Source organism: Chiloscyllium punctatum, chromosome 8 (assembly GCF_047496795.1).
Source record: "Chiloscyllium punctatum isolate Juve2018m chromosome 8, sChiPun1.3, whole genome shotgun sequence".
Lineage (NCBI taxonomy): Eukaryota > Metazoa > Chordata > Chondrichthyes > Orectolobiformes > Hemiscylliidae > Chiloscyllium > Chiloscyllium punctatum.
This window is the reverse complement of record NC_092746.1, coordinates 88,920,562-88,939,578: the sequence shown is the minus strand read 5'-3', so window position 1 is coordinate 88,939,578 and position 19,017 is coordinate 88,920,562. Positions and strand designations below refer to the sequence as shown.

At 40.7% G+C, this 19,017-nt stretch overlaps 1 protein-coding gene across 1 annotated transcript; it reads right to left on the bottom strand.

Annotated features, from left to right (window-relative positions):
• Positions 1-344: 344 nt before the first annotated feature.
• On the bottom strand, positions 345-10,677 carry LOC140480735 (patched domain-containing protein 3-like). The gene is made up of 4 exons (XM_072576017.1): positions 9,547-10,677; positions 7,909-8,030; positions 7,661-7,806; positions 345-5,299 (listed from the first exon to the last, which is right to left on the bottom strand). Exons 1-4 carry the CDS (start codon positions 10,264-10,266, stop codon positions 3,489-3,491), a joined length of 2,799 nt encoding a protein of 932 aa, XP_072432118.1. The 5' UTR covers positions 10,267-10,677; the 3' UTR covers positions 345-3,488.
• Positions 10,678-19,017: the final 8,340 nt, after the last annotated feature.

Sequence of the window (19,017 nt, the reverse complement as noted above, 5' to 3'; positions counted from 1 at the left end):
TGGAGTACTGTGAGCAGTCCCAGGCACCACAACTTCTGAAGGATTAAAAATAGTTTCAGACAGAGTGCAGCATTGATCTTTTATATTGACACCTGCTGAATTAGAATCATATTACCATGCAACATAATTGTAAGATATAGCATTGAAAATCTTCGAATTATATATAGTTAGACAACAAATACATGTATAGTGCAGCATTTGTGAGTATAGCATATTTTATTTATTGATAAAATATGAAATTTAACAAGTTTTAACACCATAAACTGTAAAACTCAGAAGTAAATATATAATGAGTTGATTGATTACTTTAATAATTTCTATAAAATTATTCTGTGCACTCTATGAACAAAATATTGATTTTGCTTTATTAGAAATCATAAAAAATCCATGATGCTTGGGTTTTCACTTACTGTAATTATTTTTAAAAATGAACATATGATCTGATAGAAATTATGAATGAGTGAAATATCTTCTCTGACAAAAATATGTTGCAAAATCTCTTGAAATATTTAATGAACAGTGTTTTTCAGAAGTTATAATATTCCAGTGCGAGATGAAAAATTGTGTACCAAGGTATAACATGCTCATTTTACTCCCTCAGCAAGAAAAAAGTCACACAGAAATCAGGCAAATATCTAATCAAGTCAACTGATAAATGAGGTTCTGCTCGAAGTGAAAGTAGGAAAATTACTCCTTGTTACTTGTCATAGACAGCTCATGGAATTCCAGATGTCATCATATAAAATTTATACAGATATTTTGCTTTGACTTCCAACAACATAATAAATAATTGTCTCCAGGTACTATACTTGTTGATTTATTGTGTTAATGAATCACTTCATCACACATCTTAAGGTGCTGACAGGTAAATATTAATGTTTTCATCTGCAGTTCAACTTCTGGTAGCTTAACCACATCATTACACTATAACTTTTTTTTAAAAGGTTCTAGAACTGTATGACATTCAGGGCAAAAGACAAGTTGTATTTGTATACTGCCATATCAGATCAGCCATGCTCAGTACAGCCACTGAATTACTTTTAAACTTTCACTGTTGTCATGAAAACAAACAATCTGATGTGGATAAATGATGGTCCAAACTGAATTTTCTGTCCCTGAATTTTAATGGTTTGACTTTAGTACTAAATTCACCAGACCAAGAAGAAGAAAAATATTGGAAGAGAAACAAAAAGGAGGGGGAAAGAACATTAATAAGGAAATTGAAATAAAAACAGAAAAAGAAATTAAACATATTTCACAGTAAAATTCAAAGTATCACCAATAAGCATTGTATCTAAATGTAGGAACATATCTGCCAAAACCACGGAGAGAAACTCTTTTCAGGTTCCAGGTATGGTCTTAGCAATGATTGTTAATGATCTGCTGCTACTGGGACATTCAGAGCTGCTAACCAACTGTATTAGTTGGAAGCTCTCTAAGGTAGGAAGTCCTCCCTAAACAGTGGCACAAGTCTTGTCCTGAAACAATTAATAGTCTGCTTGTGAGTCAAATGCTTGAACATACTGGCTTTCTTATGACTGGACTCACAACCAACCTTCAGCGTCCATTAGAATTCAGATCCAACATAACAACATCTATAGCAAAAGTGGGGTGACCCTGGCTATTTGAGTCTGGCTGTCCCTTCCAAATATGCATCTTACCCAGAAATCTATAAACAATCTGCACAGCTATGTTATCGATGAACCTTTCTTTAAATCCAATCCTTAAAAATATCAATTGTCGCATGATGTCCTCAAAAACCCTAGACAGATATGGAAAATCTGGAATAAAAACAGAAAATATTGGAAATAGAAAGTACTGGAAAAACTGACAACATCTGGCAACATTGTGGAGACAGAACAGAGTTAACATTTCACACTTAATATGACCCTTCTTTTGTGCTGAAGAGCAGTAGAGATGTAATGGATTTTGTACTGGAGGCAAGTGATTAGGGTCAGGTCGAATGAAAGGGAAGGTCAGTGATTGTTTACATGGGTGGGAGAAATTAAATAACAAAGATGTCAAGGGACAGAAGGCTAAGGGAGTGCTAATGGTTCTCGTAAATGCAGATTGATCCAGAGCAGGGGTATCTGACCTTTCCATGTTAGAAGCCTCATTTCAATTTTTTTTCCACAATCTAGAGAACCTGTAAGCAATTTCTGAAAGATTAAGATTGACACAACACTAAAAATGATTTTAAAAAAAATTAAGGTATGTAGAGAACTTAAATGATTTTTTGAGCTAAAGAAATGTCAAAGCAGAAAATTCATAATTGGAAAATGACTAGTTTATAAAGGTGTGCATGCAAAGTGGCAAGCAATGGAGTTAACTAATAAAGTGCTTCTTGCCTTTGGGATTATAAAAAGCAGAGTGAGAGATAGGCAGACAAGGCCACAAGTTACGATCACCAGGGCAGGAGGTGAAAACTAGAGCTGAGCAAAGAAATTAGGTTTAACTGACAGTGATCTAATGCTCACCCCGGATGGCGCACGCGTTCTGACCTGGCGACAGCAGAATTCATCAGAAAGTCAGGATTCAGAGTAGGTTGCCTGTCAGATTTTCCTGTTTTCCCAGCCTGGTGGATAGACTAATTTTGGATATCTGAAAGGGAGACAGGGATAGATGGGGAAGAATGTGTCTGTGTATGTGTGTCTCACAAGAGCAGCCTCTGTCTGTGTGTGAGTATGTCTGTGTATCTGACTCATTCCCAAGCTAAGGCTCCTCACTCACTCAGTCTTACCTACATCCTAACACACGCACTGAGTGAGTTTGTGCTGATGTGTGAGTATGAGCAAGTGACATCCCGGTGACTGAGAATGATCAGGATACTCATGAGCTTTCATGTCTGCACTCTCAAGTACACACTCACTCCCAGCAGGTCCAGCCCTATTGCTATTGTTGGCAATGTCCAGACCTCTTACTGATCACTGTTCCTCCAATCACAGACTGCTTCTTTCTCTGATTTGTGAGCCTATCAGAAGAGAAGCTCCCCATGTTTGGAGGAGTAGCTCCTTGCAGAACCAGTCTGAGCCACGGACCCTTATCTTGAACACTGGTCCATGAGCCAGATAGGATTCATTCCTGGGCTCGGCCCTGGCATGCAGGTCATATGTTCAACAGCCTTAGTCCAGACTAAATGTTAATGGTATGAAAATGAACAGCTCTGTTGGAAAGCAAAAGCATGAAAGCAAAAATGTTAAAACTATCTAATGCTGCTGAGTCCAGAAGGTTGTAAGTGAGAGGTGAGCTTCTGTTCTTTGAGCTTGCACTGACCTGCACTGGCACACTGCTGCAGGTCGAGGACAGAAATGTCAGTGTGACAGAAAGGGGCATGAATTAGAATGACGGGCAGCTGGAAGGTTGGGGTCATGCACATGAACGGAGCAGAGCTGTTCTGCAAGGTGGTCACCAAGTTCGAGCTTGATCTCATCAGGGTTGAGGAGGTGATATTGTGTGCAGCAAATACAGTAGGCGAGATTGAAAGAAGTTTAGGAAAATTGTTGCGTCATCTGGAAAGGATGTTTGGGGTCTGGGGCAGTGAGGACAGAGGAGCTAAAAGGGCAGGTATTAGATGTCATGCGATTGCAAGGGAAGCTACCATGAGAAGCACATGACTTGTTGAGGACATTTGGAATGGAGAAACAGGGACAGTCACGATCTTGCTCTCCTACAAAACCTCTAAATGTATTTAAGTCACTTGTCATCTTTTCTTTAAAAGCCTCATTGGAATAGACATGGTTGGTTATCTTGCCTAATTTTGCACTGTTTAACTTCCTGCGGCTTGCACTAAATGTCAGGAACACAGGCAGAAGTATAAGGCCATGAACAGCCCCAAACGTTATGACAAGAAACATGATTTTAAAAAATGTCCTAAATATGTAACTTGCTGCAGCAGCCAGTACAACTACACCCAGTATGGTCGAAAGGGCTCCTTGGATGATGGGATATCCAAGGCTGTATAATGCATCAATACTTCGTTCATTTGCAGTTTCTCTGTCACTAGACACAAATGCATATGAAATGTGAGCTGAAAAGTCCACAGAAAAACCAATACAAATGACCAGATTAATCATTGATATCGAATCTAAATTGACACCCCAAAACGTCATAAAACCAGCCACAGCCACTAAAACTGATGCAGTAGAAAATGTTACCCATATAGAGCAGATTGGATTAGGTATTAACAATAGCGCAATGATCAGCATTACACCAGCAGCAACAACTATATTCTGTATTGTGTTGGATACGATAACAAGATATTGATCAAAATAGATAAATGCAGGATGATACACCAGCAAAGGGATTTGACATTCCTGTGCCATCTTTCTTAATTCAATCAGCATGTTTTTCTCAGCGACTGGAGTACTGACATTAATGGTCTGAATGAAAAAGCGAGAAGCGTCAATTCTTTGCTTACTTTCTGAAAACCTAATGTCATGTTCAAATGCAGGAACAACGTGAAACAATGTAGATAAATTTTCCAAGAATGCACTTTTTTCCTGAATGTCTATTAACATCTGTTTAGATATGGCAATGTACACACGAAGCCAGGATTCTGACAATTCAGGATCTACATACGAGTTGTTTTCCAATCTGCTCATGCAGGTTTCAAGTTCATCCTGAACGGTGGAATTCCAATATTCCACAGGTTTAGTGACAGCAACCATAACGCGTGGTCCATATTTTGAGAAAAAAGCACTTTGATCGTCATAGAATTTAATCACATAAGAACCATCAAAGGCCAGATTTCTGAGATCAATTCCCTCTTTGATATTTATACAACCATAAATACTGACAGCCAAATAACCAATGTACAGGACAACCACAAGTGCCTTGGTCCAAATGTTTGTGAGCCATGGACCATAATACTTCTTAAAGAAGAAATAAACTGGATGTTCTAGTTCTGCACCAGTCTCACTATTATACGCTCCACCCACACAACACATTGAATAGCATTTAGAGTCTTCTGGTTCCTGATCACTTTTGACTTTTCTGAATGTCAACCAATGCCTGTTACTGGCTTCTCTTCTCCCGTTCAATGCAAGAATAGCTCCAAAAAATGTAATGTTATAAATGAAGCAAAACAGAATTGTTGTGCCTGTGTAAACACAGAATGACTGCACAGATCGAAAAGGTGTCATAATGCCAATATAAAAGGCCAAAACATCAGTCAGAGTGGTGATTGTAATAGAGATGGCTGCTTCAGCATATGTAGCAGCAAGGCGATCTTCAATCTTATCTGTGACCTTGGTCTTTTGCCAACTGGCGAGCATGACAAACATATCATCTACACCAATACCTAGAGAAATGAGAGAAGTACAGCAGTAATTATCAATCAATGATTGCAAACATTAGTATTTAAATTTTAACATTCTCATCTGAATGGTGCCTGATGAGAAAGCAATGCTTATTATCAAACTTTGTTTTATTGATTTCATGGGATATGGGCATCATTTTCTAGTTTTAGAACTACTTTTGTACTTTATTCACTTTGAACTGAAGGTAAATTTTCCATTCGCTTTCCCTATTACCTGCTGAACTTGTAAATTAACATTTTGTAGTTGTATTTTATTCATTTTCAGAATATGGCCACCATTTATTGCCCATTCCTAATTTCCCAGAGGGCAGTTGAGAGTCACCCCCATTGCTGTGGGTTTAAAAACATATCCTATTCATTTACCCATCCAGATGCCTCCTCTACCATTTCCTCTGGTAGCTCATTCTATACAGGTACCTCCGTTGCATGAAAAATTGCCCTTTAGTTTCCTTTTAAATCCTTCTCCTCTCACCTATGCCCTCTAGTTTTGGACTCTCCCACTCTTGGGAAAAGACCTTTGCTATTTAGCCTATCCATGCCCCTCATGATTTCGTAAGTCTTTATAAGGTCATCCCTCAGCCTTCAACACTCCAGAGAAAAAAGCCCCAGCCTATTCAGCCTCTCCCCATTGCTCGAACCTTCCAGTCCCAGCAACGTACTTGTAAATCTTTTCTGCACCCTCTCAAGTTTAACAATGTCCTTCCCACGGAAAGGTGACCAGAACTGAACACCATATTCCATCTGTAATGGGAACATTGTTGGAGTCTATATTCAAGCGTGGGATAACTGGATACCTTGAAAGTTTTTTCCCGTTAATTATAGAAAACCAGCATGGACTTATAACAAGTAGGGCATGCCTGAGAAAATGCATTGTTTTTTTTGGGAAAAGTGACTCAGTTAGTAAAGGGGAATATCTTCAGATGTTGTTTATGTGAAATTACTGAAGGCACTTGATAAAGTTGAACATAAGAGACTGCTAACTAAAGTGCAAGCTCATAGAATTGAGGGAAAATTACTGGCATGGCTTGAAATTGTCAAGTGGCAAGTGACAAAAGGGAGGGAAAATGTGTAGGTACTCAAATTGGCAGAATTAACCAGTGGTGTCCACAGGGATTTGTGTTCGGGCCTCAATCATTCATTAACATTATTTACTAATGACTTGGATAATGGCATGGAAAATTATATAACCATATTTGCTGAAAACATAATGCTAGGTTGCATGGTAGACAGTATGATGATAGCATAAAATTACAAAGGGATATTGATAGACTAGGTGAATGGGCAAACCTTTGGCAAATGGAGTTAAATTTAAGGAGGTGTGATATTGTGTATTTTGGACCAAATGAAGGATCAGGATACTTTCTAGATGATACGAAGTTAAATTCAGTCTTAACCCAAAGAAACTTGGGCATCTAGGTATGTTAATCTTTAAAATGTCACAAACAGGTGCAAAATAAATTCCAGAAAGTGAAAGGAATGTTGGCTTTTATAGCTCAAGGTGTGGAGTACAAGGTTACAGAAGCTATACTGTAGTTATATAAATCCTACTTGAAATACTGTGAGCAGATTGGGCACCACACCTGAGGAAGGATATCTTGGACTTGGAGGACGTATAATGTAGGTTTACAAGAATGATATCTGGACTTTAGGGATTAGGTTAAGAGGAGACATTGTACAAATTTGGCCTGTTTCCTCTAGAATTTAAAAGATTTAAGGTGTGACCTGATTAAGATCCTCAAGATATTTACAAGCAAAGACAGGGTAGATAAAAATAGACTATTTCCACTAGTTAAGGTTTGGAGAACTAGGGAACATAGTCTGAGAATTAGGGTCAGGTTGTTCAGGCGAGATGTTAGGCAGCACTTCTATAAAGAAAAGGTGCTTGATGTTTGAAACTCCCATCTACAAAAAACAGTGGATGTGGGATCAGCTCTTAATTTTAAGTCTGAAATAAATAGTCTTACCAGACCATAGGGGTTGCTCTCATGAGAGAGAAGTGATAGGTGGTGATTTAACCTAAGGGCCACCAGATCTCAGGTGAGGGAAGAGGTTGAGAAGAAGAGTCCTTCATAGTAACCTCAAACCGGTGATGGGAGTTGAACCCATGCTGTTGGCCTCACACTGCTCTTTAAACCAACGATTCAGCCAACTGTTAAGCAAAGGTATTAAGGGATATGGGCCAAAGGTAGGTGTATGGGGTTAGGCCATAGATCAGCCATTATCTCAATGAATGACAGAATAGGCTCAAGCGATTGAATGGCCTATTTCTGTTCTGATGGTCCTATGCAAAATCATTGAAATTTGACCATACTAATGCATATTTGTAATGTAAATATTACTGACCTAGAATCAGAAAAGGTGCATTGGCGGTATTGATAGCAAATCTCATCCCACAATGTAACAGCAGTCCGAATCCTGACAGTACAGCTAATCCAGCCGATATAACTCCCAGAGCAGCGACCCATACCTTATTCCTCACAGAGTCCAACCTGAAAATAAATTTGATAACCTTCTCTAACACAACAGATTTTTTTTCTATGAAGTATTCCATAAAAGCATGTTATAAATAATTATGAAAAAATAAATTTTACCTCATACAAGATACGATAGAAAAGAATATTGAAAGAAAATATGTGACAGAGAACAAAGGAATAATTTTCTTAGCCGTCCCTTCAAATTCTTCTTGTCTTGAGATGGATGTGAAATAGGAAACCTGGAATTCAGGAATAAAGGTTAGTAATTATCAGAGATACTCTCAAGTTATTTTCAGAAAACAATGTCCTGAGCAGCTGTGGTATGTAGGAACTGGTGAATGCTGGAGCAATCCATCTGCAACAAATATCAGCTGCTCCAGGATATCAACTCAGAGCTAATGAGCTGTGGTCCAAGCTGCAGACACTGCAACACATCAGGGAGTGGGAGAGAAAACCTAGTCACTGTTGCAGGAGGCAGTCATACCACTTAGATTAATTACATCAAATTTCCTGCATGATCAGGGACAGTAGGGCATCACTGTGATGTACAGACCCACAATTTAGTTTTGGAGGAACCTCAGCCAGTGCCTTTCTCCAATAGGTAGAAATTCCTTGCCCCAAGGGTGGATAAGGGCACAGGCTGCAGGCAGGATGAGTAAATTGACCTCAGCACTGTAGTTCATAGAGTCATTCAAGTTGGGGGAGAAAAGAGAAATCGTGTAAAAGTAGGGGATAGCTTTGTTAGGAGAACAGATACTGTTCTCCACAGCAAAGTTACAGGGTCCTGAACACTGTATTGTCTACCTGCTGCCAAATCAGGACATCCCTTTTGGGCTGGGAAGATCTTGGAATGAAAGAGGAAGGATCCAGTTGTTGTGGTTGATGTAAGGACTAACGAAAAGGTAGGACTAGGAAAAAGATTCAGCTGTGGGATTACAAGCAGCTAGGGGTCTACATTTAAAATAATCTCTGTATTACTCCCTGTGCCAGGTGCAAATTGGCAAAGGCAAATAAGATCAGAAAAGTAAATGTGCGCCTCAAAGATTGCTGTGAGAGAAATGGGTTCTGATTCACCGGCTACTGGCCCCAGTACTGGGGAAAGAGAGAGCTGTTCCACTGGGATGGACTCCATTTGAACTATGCTGGAACCTGTATCCTGGGGAATTGTATAACTAGGGTTGTAGATAGGATTTCAAAATGTAAAGGGGAGGGCTAAATTGAAGGTAAGTTTAAAAACATCAAAAGGAAAAGGAAAAGAGAGAGCAGAAATGCAGGGAAGAGGTGAACACCAATCACAGAGTGACATGGACGATTAGGAATTATATACAGAAAGTAGAAACAGGATAAGTAATAATATATCAAAATTTAGGACTCGATTTGAGCATTAAATAAGGCTTTTTAGTGAACCTGTTCAGAGATTGCATGACACACCTCTTGAGCAGATGGGACTTGACGCCTAGCTTTCTGGTCAGAGGTAGGGACATTACCACTACACCATAAGAACTCTCAGGACTCTTAATTTGAAAGTATTGTGGAGTCAAGAACCGCCAAACTAGTGGCTGTGCTGGAGCACTGCCACCAATTCTCATTTCTTGTTCTTTTAATCAGTCTCTTCAGACGTGTTCTGAAACTCCTCAAAGTTTACCTTTGACCAAATTCCTGATCAGCCCCTAATTACTCCTCATCTTCATGTCATTTCAGATTTATAATGCTTCTGCAAAGACTTTCAGAAATAGATGCACATGAAAAACTCACCATAATACTCTCCTGATCTTTCAGTTTGTTCGGAAAAACCTGAAGGAAATTCTTCAGCCACAGCAAACTGAGGGTTTTCACGTTGTCACTATCTTCTTGTAGGTAATAATCCAGTCTAATAGCCTTTGCTTTATTAATATAATTTTGATCTTGGTCAACACCTCCAACAGCCAAACCAATAAAAGTCTTATTCATCGTAGGGTAAGAAATCCTCGTGTTGGTTGCTAGGCTGTGATTTATAATATTTAAAATTTCATTTCCAAAGCACGAGTTTGCCATCCGTGTACAAAGAGAAGAATAGTTGTACGTGACACCTTGACTATTGTTGATGCTGAGCTGCTTTACATCAGCATCAAGTGACAGAATCTCTTGAAATGCAGCAGCTGTCAAGATATTGTCATCTTTTGATACAGCAATGAAAGAAGCAAACACCCCCTCTGTGTAAAGTCTCTGACCGGAGAAGAATTCAGAATCATTGGTTGGAAAGTGGTTTTTAATGAACTCTCTCTCAGATTTCGCTGGTCCATATATGGGCGTAAATTGCTCTTCTATGTCATTGCTTTCATGTGTCCGTAAAGAAGAAAAACCCGAACCCAGAGCAGCAGAAAGTATCAGAGGAATCGTGAGGAAGCACCAGGAATATTTACTCACGAGGATTCCAAGTTTACGAAAAGCCCGGCGGAGAGGTTTCTCGACGCAATGAGTCCTGCACTGAGTCATGCTGAGTGATACAATGGTAAAACAAAACCTGATTCCATAAACTTTCACCTCAACATGATCCAGTGTTTACCGGGAAAAAAAGCAACTTTTCTAGAGGTAAGCTGGATGCTGCTGCTTCACTAAGCTGCTGGAATGAAATCACACAGTAAGAACTGTTCGGGGCTGCTTCTGAGTCCATTTATTTTGACAACACTTTCGCCGGTGACTCTGGAGACGGACCTGATTTAGCTGTTAGATCTTCCCTTTCTGTTCAGTTAGAGTTTAATAATGTAATGATTAAGCAAGTCAGTTCCATGAGTACTGATGTATGAAACTTCGGGGGAGTATTAGGTCATTCTATGCAGGAATGAAAGATTGAGGAAGTAAACTGTGATCGGCTAAGGCAGCAGGGTTTGTGAGACATCAGGCTGATCTTTCAGTCTTTGCCAAGGACAGGTGTCAAAAATATCATTGCTGGGGGAGGGGGGGGGGGGGGGAAGTGGGGGAATTCCAGGACTGTGACCCAGCCACAGTGGAAGAACAGTCTTACAGTCCCAGATCATGACGGTGTGTGACCTGGAGGGGAACTTACACGCAGATGTGTCCTCCTTCATTTGCAGCAGTGTTGTTCTTGCGGTAAAGATCATAAATTTGAAGGGGCTGCCTAAATATGCTTGGTTAGTTCTTGCAGTAAATGTTGTAAATCGTGCCCATACCTGCCACTGTGCATTAGTGGTAGAGTTAGTGAACGTTGAAAGTGACAGATGGTGTCCCAGTCAAATGGGCTGCTTTGTCCTGGATAGTGTGGAGACTCGTGAGTGTTGTTAGAGCTACACTCCAGATGATTAGAAAGTATTCCAACTTCTTCTGCTTACTTTCAGCGACCAGCATGCAAGGACATTCAAGCCTCAATGCATCTCACTCTTTCCGAAACTATCACCATTCAGATTATAATCTGCCCTCCTGTTTTTGCTACCAAAGTGGATAACCTCACATTTAGCCACCTTGTACTTCATCTGCTATGCATTTGCCCATTCACTAACTTGTTCAAAATGTACTGAAGCATCTCTCTATTTTTCAACAGATAAGTAATGTAGTCTGGATGTTATTGAAACAGATTTCCAGAAGGCACTTGACAAATTCCATAAGGTACCGTTAACTAAAGTTGAACTGACAGAATTGAGGGCCTATCTTTCAGCAGCCAGAGACAGGGCCTTAAAATAAAGAAATCAAATTGGCAGAATATAATGAGTGATGTTCCACAAATATCTGTGATGGCTGGGAGCTGGGACCCTGATTATCTTTTGTATTCATGAATGATTTAAATGATGGGATACAGAACTATATATTCAAATTAACAAAGTACTAAAAAGATAAGACCATAAGACATAGGAGTGGAAGTAAGGCCATTCGGCCCATTGAGTCCACTCCACCATACAATCATGGCTGACGGGCATTTCAACTCCACTTACCCGCATTCTTCCCGTAGCCCTTAATTCCTTGTGACATCAAGAATTTATCAATCTCTGCCTTGAAGACATTTAGCGTCCCGGCCTCCACTGCACTCCACGGCAATGAATTCCACAGGCCCACCACTCTCTGGCTGAAGAAATGTCTCCGCATTTCTGTTCTGAATTTATCCCCTCTAATTCTAAGACTGTGTCCACGGGTCCTAGTCTCCTCGCCTAACGGAAACAATTTCCTAACGTCCACCCTTTCCAAGCCATGTATTATCTTGTAAGTTTCTATTAGATCTCCCCTTAATCTTCTAAACTCCAATGAATACAATCCCAGGATCCTCAGCTGCTCCTCGTATGTTCCTCGTAAGATGGGGCAGAATTATAAAAATAAGAATGTAAAAAATGTCAATCAGTTTAATGAATGGATAAAACTGTGGCAGATGGATTTCAAGATAAGTTAGTGTGAAATTGTCCATGTTGGCCCACAAGATATCAGAATACTTACTGAATTATGAAAAGATGAAGCAGTGGAGGTCCAAAGACACTGAAAGGTCCTAATATATAAATCATTAAAATGTCACAGATAGGTACAACAACAACCACAAAAACTAATGGAATCCTGACTAGAATGCAAACATTTAGAAGTCATGCTGCAGATCTATAAAAGCTGGAGTGCCATGAGCAATTATGGATACTACATCTTAGGAATGGTAAAAATAATGTCAGAGACCATGCAGCATAGATCTTTTGCATTGACACCATGGCTACTGCTGTATTGGATCATACTATTATGTAACATAATTCAAATTCAAATTGAAAGAGTGAAGACAGAGTTGCATGCAAGAGTTTTAGAGTTGGGCATGGGTAATTATACAGGTCTAAGCAAAGAGTTGGCCCAAGGGGTGGGGGAATCCAAACTTAGAGGGCATAGTTTCAAGGGGAGAGGGGAAAGATTTATAAGGGATCTAAGGGGAAACCTTTTCATGCAGAGGGTGGTGCACGTATGACATGAGCTGCCAGAAGATGTGGTGGAGTCTAGTACAATTAAAACATTTAAAAGTTATCTGGAATGGAAAAGGAATCAGAAGGATTTAGAAGAACGTGGGCCAAATCTGTCAAATGGGACTAGATACATTGATTATATCTGGTCCACATAGACAAGTTGGATTGAAGGGTCTGTTTCTGTGCTGTTTATCTCTAAGACTCTACGACTGTAAGTGAACTGGACAAAATAGTAAAGGGCAGGACTGTTGAGGAACAGTGGCAAATGCTTATGGAGATAATTTAAAATAAAACCTCTCAATTAAAATGTACTCCTGAGTGCCATAGAGTTGTACAGCATGGTCCAACCTGTCCATGCCGACCAGATATCCCAACCCAATCTAGTCCCACCTGCCAGCACCCGGCCCATATCCCTCCAAACACTTCCTATTCATATATCCATCCAAATGCCTCTTAAATGTTGCAATTGTACCAGCCTCCACCACATCCTCTGGCAGCTCATTCCATACACGTACCACACTCTGCGTGAAAAAGTTGCCCCTTAGGTCTCTTTTATATCTTTCCCCTCTCACCCTAAACCCATGCCCTCTAATTCTGGACTCTCCTACTCTAGGGAGAAGACTTTGTCTATTTATCCTATCCATGCCCCTCATAATTTTGTAAACCTCTATAAGGTCTCCCCTCAGCCTCCGACGCTCCAGGGAAAACAGCCCCAGCCTGCTCAGCTTCTCCCTGTAGCTCAAATCCTCCAACTCTGGCAACATCCTTGTAAATCTTTTCTGAACCCTTTCAGGTTTCGCAACATCTTTCTGATAGGAAGGAGACCAGAATTGCACGCAATATTCCAACAGTGGCCTAACCAATGTCCTGTACAGCCGCAACGTGACCTCCCAACTCCTGTACTCAATACTCTGACCAATAAAAGAAAGCATACCAAACGCCTTCTTCTCTATCCTATCTACCTGCAACTCCACTTTCAAGGAGCTATGAACCTGCACTCCAAGGTCTCTTTGTTCAGCAACACTCCCTAGGACCTTACCATGAAATCTATAAGTCCTGCTAAGATTTGCTTTCGCAAAATGCAGCACCTGAATTTATCTGAATTAAACTCCATCTGCCACTTCTCAGCCCATTGGCCCATCTGGTCCAGATCCTGTTGTAATCTGAGGTAACCCGCTTCGCTGTCCACTACACCTCCAATTTTGGTGTCATCTGCAAACTTACGAACTGTACCTCTTATGCTCGCATCCAAATCATTTAAGTAAATGACAAAAAGTAGAGGGTCCAGCACCAATCCTTGTGGCACTCCACTGGGAACAGGTCTCTAGTCTGAAAAACAACCCTCCACCACCACCCTCTGTCTTCTACCTTTGAGCCAGTTCTGTATCCAAATGGCTAGTTCTCCCTGTATTCCATGAGACCTAACCTTGCGAATCAGTCTCCCATGGGGAACCTTGTCTAACGCCTTACTGAAATCCATATAGATCACATGTACTGCTCTGCCCTCATCAATCTTCTTTGTTACTTCTTCAAAAAACTCAATTGTGTTTGTGAGACATGATTTCTCATGCACAAAGCCATGTTGACTATCCCGAATCAGTCCTTGCCTTTCCAAAAACACGTACATCCTGTCCCTCAGGATTCCCTCCAACAACTTGCCCACCACCAAGGTCAGGCTCACTGGTCTATAGTTCCCTGGCTTGTCTTTATCGCCCTTCTTAAACAGTGGCACCACGTTTGCCAACCTCCAGTCTTTCAGCACCTCACCTGTAACTATCGATGATACAAATATCTCAGCAAGAGGCCCAGCAATCACATTCTCTAGCTTCCCACAGAGTTCTCCGGTACACCTGATCAGGTCCTGGGGATTTATCCACCTTTAGCTGTTTCAAGACATCCAGCACTTCCTCGTCTGTGATGTGGACATTTTGCAAGATGTCACCATCTATTTCCCTACAGTCTATATCTTCCATATCCTTTTCCACAGTAAATACTGATGCAAAATATTCATTTAGTATCTCCCCCAATTTCTGTAGCTCCACACAAAGGCCATCTTGCTGATCTTTGAGGGGCCCTGTTCTCTCCCTAGTTACCCTTTTGTCCTTAATATATTTGTAAAAACCCTTTGGATTCTCCTTAATTCTATTTGCCAAAGCTATCTCATGTCCCCTTTTTGCCCTCCTGATTTCCCTCTTAAGTATACTCCTACTTTCTTTATACTCTTCTAAGGATTCACTCGATCTATCCTGTCTGTACCTGACAAATGCTTCCTTCTTTTTCTGAACCAAACCCTCAATTTCTTTAGTCATCCAGCATTCCCTATACCTACCAGCCTTCCCTTTCACCCTGACAGAAATATACTTTCCCTGGCTTCTCGTTATCTCATTTCTGAAGGCTTCCCATTTTCCAGCCGTCCCTTTACCTGCGAACATCTGCCTCCAATCAGCTTTCGAAAGTTCTTGCCTAATACCGTTAAAATTGGCCTTTCTCCAATTTAGAACTTCAACTTTTAGATCTGGTCTATCCTTTTCCATCACTATTTTAAAACGAATAGAATTATGGTTGCTGGCCCCAAAGTGCTCCCCCACTGACACCTCAGTCACCTGCCCTGCCTTATTTCCCAAGAGTAGGTCAAGTTTTGCACCTTCTCTAGCAGGTACATCTACATACTGAATCAGAAAATTGTCTTGTACACACTTAAGAAATTCCTCTCCATCTAAACCTTTAACACTATGGCAGTCCCAGTCGATGTTTGGAAAGTTAAAATCCCCTCCCATAACCACCCTATTATTCTTACAGATAGCTGAGAACTCCTTACAAGTTTGTTTCTTAGTTTCCCTCTGACTATTAGGGGCTCTATAATACAATCCCAATAAGGTGATCATCCCTTTCTTATTTCTCAGTTCCACCCAAATAACTTCCCAGGATGTATTTCCAGGATATCCTCCCTCAGCTGTAATGCTATCCCTTATCAAAAATGCCACTCTCCCTTCTCTCTTGCCTCCCTTTCTATTCTTCCTGTAGCATTTGTATCCTGGAAGATTAAGCTGCCAGTCCTGCCCATCCCTGAGCCATGTTTCTGTAATTGCTATGATATCCCAGTCCCATGTTCCTAACCATGCCCTGAGTTCATCTGCCTTCCCTGTTAGGCCCCTTGTATTGAAATAAATGCAGTTTAATTTATTAGTCCTACCTTGTCCCTGACTGTTTGACTCATTTCTGTTCTCAGCTGTACCTGTCTCAGATCGATCTCTTTCTTCACTATCCCCTTGGGTCCCACCCCCCCACTTGACTAGTTTAAATCCTCCCAAGCAGTTCTAGCAAATTTCCCTGCCAGTATATTAGTCCCCTTCCAATTTAGGTGCAATCTGTCCTTCTTGTACAGGTCACTTCTACCCCAAAAGAGATTCTAATGATCCAAAAATGCAAATCCTTCTCCCATGCACCAGCTCCTCAGCCATGCATTCATCTGCTCTATCCTCCTATTCCTGCCCTCACTAGCTTGTAGCATTGGAAGTAATCCAGATATTACTACCCTTGAGGACCTCCTTTTTAAATTTCTGCCTAACTCTTTGTGATCTCCCTTCAGAGTCTCAACCTTTTCCCTTCCAATGTCATTCGTTCCAATGTGGACAATGACCTCCTGCTGGATCCTCTCCCCCATGAGAACATTCTGCACCCTTTCTGAGACATCCTTGATCCTGGCACCAGGGAAACAACACACCATTCTGCTTTTTCTCTGCTGGCCACAGAAACATCTGTCTGTACCTCTGACTACAGAATCCCCTAACACAATTGATCTCTTGGAAGCTGACGTACCCCTCGTTGCATTAGAGCCAGTCTCAATACCAGAAACTTGGCTGTTCGTGCTACGTTCCCCTGAGAATCCATCACCCTTTACATTTTCCATAACAGCATACCTGTTTGAAATGGGTATATCCACAAAAGACTCCTGCTCTAGCTGCCTACCTATTTTACTCTTCCTGGAGTTAACCCATCTATGTGACTGTATCTGAGACTTTCCCCCCTTCCTATAACTGCCATCCATCACATACTGTTGCAAATTCCTCATTGCTTCTATCTGTCTCTCCAACAGATCCACTCAATCTGATATGATTCGCATCCAACAGCATTTATTGGCAGATATAATCTGCAGTAACTCTTAAACTTTCTTTAAACTCCCACATCTGACAAGAAGTACATATCATGCAAAGGCCATTTTTGCTCCTTCACAATCTACAGACCCAGATAATAATATTGTCTTATTCCTCTACAAACACTGCCCCAGGTTAAATTAATAGCAATGGCTTATATTTTAAGTTTAATCAAGAGACTTATCTCCAAAAACATTTAATCAAGAAAGAATCCACTATACTCACTACTGCAGCCTTTCTCTTGGACAGACTTAAAACAACGATTAACTTATCTGATTCTGTGCTGTGAACTTCGCCACCAGTTCGTCCAAGATTAGTTGTGAATTTCACTGTTTGTTAATTTTCCCAGATGCACTTCGATGTCCAGCGATACACAAATTCAAACATCAAAGGCGGTAACTGTGCAGTGTCTCTGTGTGTCTGTCTGTCTCTGTCTCTGTCTCCCACACTGTCCTCACCATGTGCTTCCTTTGTCTGCTCTTCTCCCTTTTAAACTGCTGTTGTTTTGACTTTTTTTTCCAAAGTTCCAAAACAATGCAACAGCATATAAAACAGTAATTGCTGCTCCTGGAATTCGAGGAAATCACCTCCAACACCTAAAATACCTCAAAAAAAGGAGCAGCTCCTACAGCCAGAAATTTTTCCCATCCTCCATCTTGGATTACCCAGAATCCTTTGAGAGGAAGAGGAGTTGTAAATAGATTAAAAAAAATCATCCATGGCTTAACAGGGAAGTCAAGGATAACAAAGGGAAAAAACTAGAGCATATCATCCTGGATGAAAATGAGGACTGCAGATGCTGGAGATTAGAGTCAAGATTGGAGTGGTGCTGGAAAAGCACAGCTGGTCCGGCAGCATCCGAGGAGCAGGAAAATTGACATTTCGGGCAGGAGCTTTTCATCAGGATGCACCTAACCTAACCTGCACATCCCTGGACAATTTAGCTTGGCCAATTCACCTAACCTGCACATCTTTGGACTGTGGGAGGAAACCCATGCAGACACAGGTAGAACATGCAAATTCCACACAGACAATTACCAGAGGCTAGAATTGAACCCAGGTCCCTGGTGTTGTGAGGCAGCAGTGTTAACGACTGAGCCACTGCACCACCCATAAATACCCTCTATACTTTTATTTAGGTGCATATGTAATTTGTAACTTATTTAAATCATGTAGGTCTGTAACTACTGCATTTACTAACATACACTAACTTAAAAGATGAAAGACGAATCTCTTAATTATACAGGCAACTAGACTTTAATCCCATCAGCAGTAGCACCCAGCACTTAGCAAATGTTTAAACAATCTCCTAGTTCCCCAGGACAGATGTCACACAAACTTTTGCATTCAATACATAAAACTGTGCAACACTGTAGTGCTAGAATTTTAAGGTATGTCAGTATGGTATGTAAAGAGGCTACTGTAAGAACTGTACTTTGGGATTACATTGCTGCCCCAAACTGTGCTACTGCGGTTGCTCAATAAAGAGGCTGTTTTCACCACTCATCGCTTTTGGTTGTTATTTGAACCCAATCCCACAGCAAAAGAGCAATGAGGGAGAGAATTGAGCCCCTTAAAGATCAATGAGATCATCCATGTGTGGAACCACAGGAGATGGGAGAGATACTGAACGAATATCAGTTTTTATTGTAGTGAAAGATATGGAGGTTAGTGAACTTGGGGAAACAAATACTGATTTCTTGAAAACAGTCCACATTACAGAAAAGCAGGTGATAGGTAAGTTATTGGAGGGGATTCTGAGAGATAGGTTTTACATGCACTTTGAGAGGTAGGAACTGATTAGGGATAGTCAGCATGGCTTTGTGCATCAGAAATCATGTCTCACAAACTTGATAGAATTCTTTGAGAATGTAACCAAAACGATTGAGGGCAGACTGTTAGATGTCATTAACATGGACTTTATTAAAGCCCTTGACAAGGTAGACTGATTAGTAAAGTTAGTTCGCATGGTATCCAGGGAATGCTCGTCAACTGGATACGAATTTGCTTGATGTTAGGAGACAGAGGGTAGTGGTGGTGGGTTATTTTTCAGACTGGAGCCCTGTGACCAACAATACTCTTTAGGAACCAGTGCTGGATCCACTGTTGTTTGTCACTTATATAAACCACTTGGATGAGAATTTAGAAGATGTGAT